This window comes from Erinaceus europaeus, chromosome X, assembly GCF_950295315.1.
Source record: "Erinaceus europaeus chromosome X, mEriEur2.1, whole genome shotgun sequence".
In the NCBI taxonomy this organism is placed as follows: Eukaryota; Metazoa; Chordata; class Mammalia; order Eulipotyphla; family Erinaceidae; genus Erinaceus; species Erinaceus europaeus.
The window spans coordinates 96046314-96053610 of NC_080185.1; the positions used below are offsets into that span (position 1 = coordinate 96046314).

The window sequence follows — 7297 nt, forward strand, 5'->3', positions numbered from 1 at the left end:
CATTTGATATGAACATTAACCAACATAATTAGTGGTGCTTTTTCTGGGGAGGGGAATCAAATTGATTCATGAGATTCACAAGAAAAATGTCCAGTTTGTCAACTTTGATTTGCTAATGGCTAATGTCGGTCTTTTGAAAGAAAATTAAGCCAAGTTATTTACTAAGTTGGTAGATTTACTTAGACCTTGGCAAAAATTTCAACCAAGGAAGGGTCTTTTTTTGGTTGTGTAATTTGTAGAGACTCACTTGAAATTGGCATTAGTTATTTCTTCTAAGTCTTTTTTTTTCTATTTTTTTTTTAATACAGGCGCTCAAGGTTCTGAGAACTGCAGAGTTTGCTCCTTTTGTTGTTTTTATTGCTGCACCAACCATTACTCCAGGTTTAAATGAGGTAAGAATCATTCTGATTCCCTCTCCCCCCCCCCGTCCTTCAAATAAACTCATCCAATGGTGAAAAGCCACTTGTGTGTTATTCATGTCTAAGGCCCCATCTCATTATTGACTCATTATTAGAGTCAATTATTATTAGACTCAACTTGCTTTTAATGTGTTATTATTAGACATCTCATTATTAGACTTAATGGAGTTCTGCTTTAACGTAAATGTCAACACCTTGCTGAGCAGAGGCTTTCCAGGTAACTCCTAACCCCAGAGCTGCCAACCTGCTCCTTTCCTGATAAGATGCCTGTGCTAAGATGCAGCAGCCCCAGCCACTCACTGGAGTAGACCCCATGGAGGATATTTATCCAAACCCCTAGAGACTACCAAGCCTAGAAATGAGCTCTGCTCCCTTTCAGCCCAAGTCAGCTGCTGACACACACGCACACGCACATGCACACATGTGGTGCCTGCCAGAGTAGTAGGCCATGCCCACTCATACCAGGATGACTTAAGTCTCATATTGCTGAGCAAATAAGAGGACGTTTATCTGCTGTGAAGTGTATAGTGTTCATTTGTTGAGGGGGTATCCTTAAGAGAAGACCTCTGCACAAATTTCTCCTGAAGATCATTCCATCTACAGGATCTAGAATCCACCAGACAGCTCTTGGTTCTATTCAGTAAAATGCTGGCTTAAACATCCAGGTTTATGACAGTGAAGGCATGGCTTGAAAATGAATTTTTCCTCTTTGTACCTTTAGAAAAGTTCAGGCATTTAGATTTCTATATTGCTCATATTTTCGGTCCTTTTTTTGTTTGTTTTGTTTTGTCATTTCATTTGCAAAAGATATGTTCCTTTATAAGGTCTACTTTTCCATCTCATTTAAAACACTGACTTATTTGGAAGTGCACATTGTGGTTTTTTGCTTATTCTTTGGTTGCCATGTATTTTTCTTGAATTATCATCTTTGCTTTGTTTCTGTTTTTTTTTGTTTGTTTGTTTGTTTGTTTTGCCTGTTTTCCTGCCCTTTTACTAATTTTCCATAGCTGCCAAAATGGTGCAGAAAATTACCTGTAAGTATCATCTAGGAGATGATGAGATACAGTCTTGTTTCTATTCATAGATTTAGAACATAGACACTTTGTTCCCACAAACCCTTGCTTTTGCTGTTAGAATAAAGGCATTTTGTTTTCACTGAGTTCAACCCTGCTCACGTTTTTAAGACAAGCTGTTGTCGAAGAAGACACTGACAAATCTGATTATCTTTTGAGATCCTGTGAAGAGGGGGCCTTTTTTTTTCTGTAACGAGAACTACATTAACAATTTGATGCTTTCAGCCATAAATTTTCTTGAATGTTTTTTTAGCAGCCCAGCTTTCTAAGCAAATCACAAACTCTGTTAGTGGTTTTTGAAACCCAAAATGGCATATTTCTTTTTTTTTTTTTTTTTTTTGGATAGCATATTTCTATTCCCCCCCCCAACCCTGAGAATAACATGATAAGAACTGTCCCTTCCCAAATTAGTAGAAAACACTCCTGTCTTTGGGAGTGAATGCCTGTTTCCTAAAATAAGATGTTGTGTTTATTGTACAGTATAGCCACAGTGAAAATACTATGCTTTTTAAGTGCGAGCAGAAAGTCTTTTGATATGACCTTAGAAGATAATTATTAACTGAGGTCTTATCAGCGCTATAGTAGTTAATACCAAACATCCAAAGCATGTCATGTTCTACTTGGAAAACCCTGTAGAAGATGACAAAACTGGTAGGACATTCTTATTTTAGAAAAGATTGTGTCCCCGACAGCTCTGGTGTCTCTCTAGCCCCACTCACACTACAAGTGCCATGATAGAACTAATTGAGTGGCATCATTTCTCTTCAGATTCCCTTTCTAGAGAGTTAATTACACTCTTTCAGGAAGTTTTTTTTACAAATGACAGATGGATCTCAAGGATGAGAGCTCCCCAAGGCCCCAGAGATCCCATATCAGTATTTTTCTAGAAATCTATCTCTGTCTGAATGAGCCCCCTACTTCCTAGTAGCTGCCATTACTCTGACTCCTGGTTATAGATTTAATACTCATCAAATCTTGTAGTGGCCAGTATCTCTTAGCCAAGTGCTGGACGCAGGAATGGCAATGCACACTAGACAAATTCACTCCCTAGTTGAGAGGGAGGGAGGCATCGGGGGAGGGAGCTAATCAAATTAACAAGTATTTAATGGCATCTTTGTAGATTTGAGATAGTGTACCTACCTGATGTTAAGAAGATAATGATTTGACTCATAAAAGTTCCTTAGTGGGAGTCGGGCTGTAGCGCAGTGGGTTAAGCGCAGGTGGCGCAAAGCACAAGGACCGGCATAAGGATCCCGGTTCGAACCCCGGCTCCCCACCTGCAGGGGAGTCGCTTCACAGGCGGTGAAGCAGGTCTGCAGGTGTCTGTCTTTCTCTCCTGCTCTTTGTCTTCCCCTCCTCTCTCCATTTCTCTCTGTCCTATCCAACAACGACAACAACAACAATAATAACTACAACAATAAAAAAAAAAGGGCAACAAAAGGGAATAAATAAATAAAATTTTAAAAAAAGTTCCCCAGTTTCACATTTAAACTTGTCCATTGAGGGCATCAGCATAATACAATTATATATTTGTAGATTCAGGGGCCGACTTTCTGGTGTCCCTACAGAAATTCCTGTCTCAAAAGAATTGTCCATCCTATAGACAGCTAGAATTCTGTACAGGTGACCAACTAAGGACCCCTAACTCCCTCCTCCAGTCCTAGCTTACCCTGGTTCATCAAAATCAGTAGCAAGCTCTGCAAATTAAGTGAAAGCCCTGGACTCCAGCAAACCTCCCTAAAGCTCAGTGGTTCCTTTTCCTTCAGACTTTTTTTTTTCCTTTTCCATAAGAGATGTGACTACTTCTGAGCAATGGCCATTGGCTGTTTCCAGTGCAGACCACCTTGAAGGGGATTCATCCAATGCAAGTTGCCATTGTATGTGGGGAAATGGCCCTCTTTCCTCCCTTGCAGCATCCCAAAGGCATTTGCCTCTGGCATCCACTTGAATGAAGGCCATTATATGTAATAAAATTCTTGGAACACTCTTAAGTAGAAAAGGAAATAGTACAGTTTAAGCTGATGTCCACAGGCAGGGACTTCTTGCTCCAGGGGCTGCTGGGGCCTCAGGCACTGTTCAAGTGAGTATAGAGGAGCAAAGCACAAAGCAAGAGGGCTGCTTAGAAGAATGATGCTGGGGGCCCAGCCAACCCAGTGGGAGGTATAGCCGGTCCTGCTGGGGTGCTGTGTTTGCTGACATCTGTTTTCTCTGGTCCATCCCATTTGGTGTGGAGCCCCATGTTGCATGGTGAGCAGTAGTGGTTACAAGCAGTTGTCTGTAGCCCTACCATCTTTGGGAATGCTATTTTCTCTGTCATGAAGTGGATTTGGCCTCGTGCCCATACGTAGCACCTAAGGTTGGGCCTTGACTGTTTGTGACACTGGGGTGACCAAAAATAGGAAAAGAGAAAGAGCCCAGCTAACCCTCAACTCTTTGCTTTTTTTTTTTTTTCTTTCCTTCCTTCCACACCCACCCCTGCCTCTGTCCCATCACCCTTTAGGATGAATCTCTTCAGCGTCTGCAGAAGGAGTCTGATATCTTACAGCGAACATACGCACACTACTTCGATCTCACAATTATCAACAATGAAATTGATGAGACAATCAGACATCTGGAGGAAGCCGTTGAGCTCGTGTGCACAGCCCCACAGTGGGTTCCGGTCTCCTGGGTCTATTAGGCCTCTCCCCAGATATCTGAGCATAACTGGGAGTCACCTCATACATGGAAAAGCCTCTCTTGTTATCGGCCTTGTGTCAGCAGGTCGTGGTCCCTAGAGACTACCTAGTTGTAGTGTGACCTACATTTATAATTATTGTCATGTCTGAATAGATAGGAGAAAAACAATTACACACTAATTTAAAGAGACAGTATCTTTTTTAATCAGTTCTCCTAAACTTTAATAAAATGTATCTTTAAATGTATGTATTATTCAATCCTTTGGAATGTTATATTTTTGGAAATCATAGCTTTTTATTTCCAAGGCCCCTAAAAACTGCACAAAATAGATGCTGCTTTCTATAATCTATTTTAATAATAAACAATGATTCTGTTACCTTGACTGGGGGTGGAACACTACATTCTTTTTAGAGTCTGATTTTATGGATTGGAATATCTTTCTTTCCTTTATTTATTTGAAATAATCAGTCTAGTGAATACAAAACAGTCATAAATTTTTAAAGGCCTTTCCTCTCTCTCTCTCTCTCTCTCTCTCTCTCCTCTCTTTTTTTAGGATAGTGCTTTTTTTTAAGTCCTTTATGTAACATCCAGATAATGTGATACTGTCTCTTTGAAGCACCCTGTAAACCTTTTAGAGATTTGAAGTTGGGTCTTGACTCTTAATGCATGTGGACAGTCGCGAGCGTTTATGCTGTCGGTGTGTCTGTGTTGGACAAAACAATCTGTAATCTACAGCAAAGTACATTCCGTTCACGGGGCACACCCAGGGGAATAAGAATCAAATGCTATATGACTAAGTTGTAAACCTATGCACATCCCTTGCATTTCGGGCAACTTTATAAAAACAAAAAAGAAACTGATTTTTATTAATAATAATCATGTAGTGAAATGTGTTTGTAATTTTGTCTCAATTTAATTTGTTGTAAGATGGGAGGGGGAATTGCTGGTTTCACCATTTCAGATCTGTGTTGTCTGAGAGTATTAACGTTTTAATTAAGCAAAGAAATGAGGATTTTTAATATGTATGTTATTGTTTTAACCCAAACACCCATTTTAAGAGAATATACTGTGCAATGAAGAAACCAGTTTAGACATTTGCTATAAACTGAATTATTCCAAAATAATCATCTATAACAGCCCTGTAAATTCCTTTTAAAATGATCAACTAACAGGACAGTTTGACCAATTTTTTTAAATATACTTCCTTTTATGTGTTCATTAATTAAATGCCTTTGGGTCCTTCATTTCATTAGATATTTATTCGGGGTTTAAAGCTGATAATCTTTGAGATTTGATAATCTGTTATATGTTTATTGAACCATCGAAGGCCCAGGAGTGACTATCAGTTGGCAGGACAACAAAATACTCAGCCAGAACATGGCTCCCAGAGCAGAGCGCGCCCATCGGTGGTCCCGGAGGCATGGGAAGCCATCTTGGTTTCTCCTTCCTCTTGCTATATCCCTTGGCACAGGAGAATCATCTGTCCTCATGGCTTTAGAGACATGAACCATCTCATCATCCTCCTGTGATGTCAGATTCTTCCAATACAGGAGATTCAGACTAGTGGTTTTCTGACTCTTTGCCAGAGGTCGGTGGAATGTTTTTCATGAGTGTTGTCAGGATAGTTCTGTTAACCTGTGATCCTTGAGAAAAATAACACTACTTCTTTCTTTTGTCTGCCATCAAGTTGCTAGTGAGATGGCATCGTTGCTTGGTGCCTTGGCAGTTTGTGCAGGGCATGTTCTAAGCGGAACAGCTCTTCTTGAAGGACCAAACAGAGAAGGCATTTGTATACTTTTACATTGTCGCCCTCCTCTCCTGCCTACTCTTATTAAAAGATGCTGGTTGGTTTTGTTTTTTTTATTGTTGTTGTTTTGTTTTGTTTTCCTCTACTGTTGTCCTTCACCAATCACCAGATGAGTTTGCAACTTACTAACAAGGCGTTGGATGAACTGTTTCTGTTGGGTCCTCATAGCACGGTGACCAGATCGTCAAACCAGATCGTACTCTTCGATGGAGAGAGAGCAATCCAGAGAGTTAGTTAGGGCTATGTTAGGGCTGGATTTCAATCTAACCAATGCCAAGACCACACAGTCATTCCATGAAGGTACTGACATAATCTGGGCTCTTGTCAGTGTGAAAGTGCCCACTCTACCTCTTTTCCAATGAAGCACAATGAATACAGCTAACATGTAGAGAATAGACACTCCTTCCCTCTAGTAGAAAACCCCAATGACCCCACTTGCTCTTGGTGAGCAGAGTTCTAGAGAAGCTGGTGGTGCCTGTCTGAAGCCATCCACCATGTTAATAAAGGCGGGTCAAGTAGAGGGACAAGCAACACCAGTTTGTCGGTAGCCAGTGTCCACAGGAGTGAGCAGCATTATCACTGTTGTTCTCTCTTCTCAGTCACGCTATGTGTCCTCAGCGGAGCATGTGGGCAGGCTCTGTTCTTGTCGTTGTGTGGATGATGGAATTCCTGCCCCTAGCGCTCGCTCTTTCTGACTCCTCTAAGAGCTCATCTGTTCCATCCCACTAATCCATGACCTCGCCGAAGCAATGTCTTTATGACCTAGCAGAAAATACTTATTTCTGAATTCAGAGTAATTTCAGTACATGACTGCTGTTGCTGTGTTACAATTGTCTCCTAAGCAATCAGAGAAAATTGCTAAAAGATTCTTTACTGCTTCCCTCCATCAGCAGAAATAAATAAAAATAAATTTCCTTTTTAAAGACCAGAGTGAATTATTAGATTATTTAGTCTCGTCACTGGTCAGCAAAAGATCCACATTCTGAGAGTTCTCTCCCCTCAGCAAAAACTGGGGTGGGGGAGTGCTTTGAATTATTTTCTCAAAGGAAGAACTGTTCTGATTTTCTAATAAGGCGGTCATACTTTTGCACACACAGCATATTCCTTTTTAACTCTTAAGGAGAGAGTCACTTAATTGAATTCAGTTGGAAGTTTCCCGGAAGCTGTACAGTAGCCTTTCTGTTGGAGTGAGGTGGTTTAAAAGATTTGCTTGGAGAGGAAAAGAAAAGGGTGGCCTACTTCTTACTGTCTATTCAGAAGGCACCTTTCTGGCCCATCCTTTTGCTAGGAGGCATCACAGTGCCCTCAGTGCATGAAGGATA

General features: G+C 40.7%; 1 protein-coding gene across 12 annotated transcripts in view; it reads left to right on the plus strand.

Annotated features, from left to right (window-relative positions):
- CASK (calcium/calmodulin dependent serine protein kinase) overlaps positions 1-6903 on the plus strand; it is a 392391-nt gene extending 385488 nt beyond the window's left edge. For all 12 annotated transcript variants that reach the window (XM_060182549.1, XM_060182551.1, XM_060182553.1 and 9 more), the window contains 2 exons: positions 309-392; positions 3993-6903. In XM_060182549.1, the coding sequence (XP_060038532.1) occupies positions 309-392; positions 3993-4169 (261 nt within the window). In that variant the 3' untranslated portion in view covers positions 4170-6903. The remainder of the gene's footprint in view (positions 1-308; positions 393-3992) is intronic.
- Positions 6904-7297: the final 394 nt, after the last annotated feature.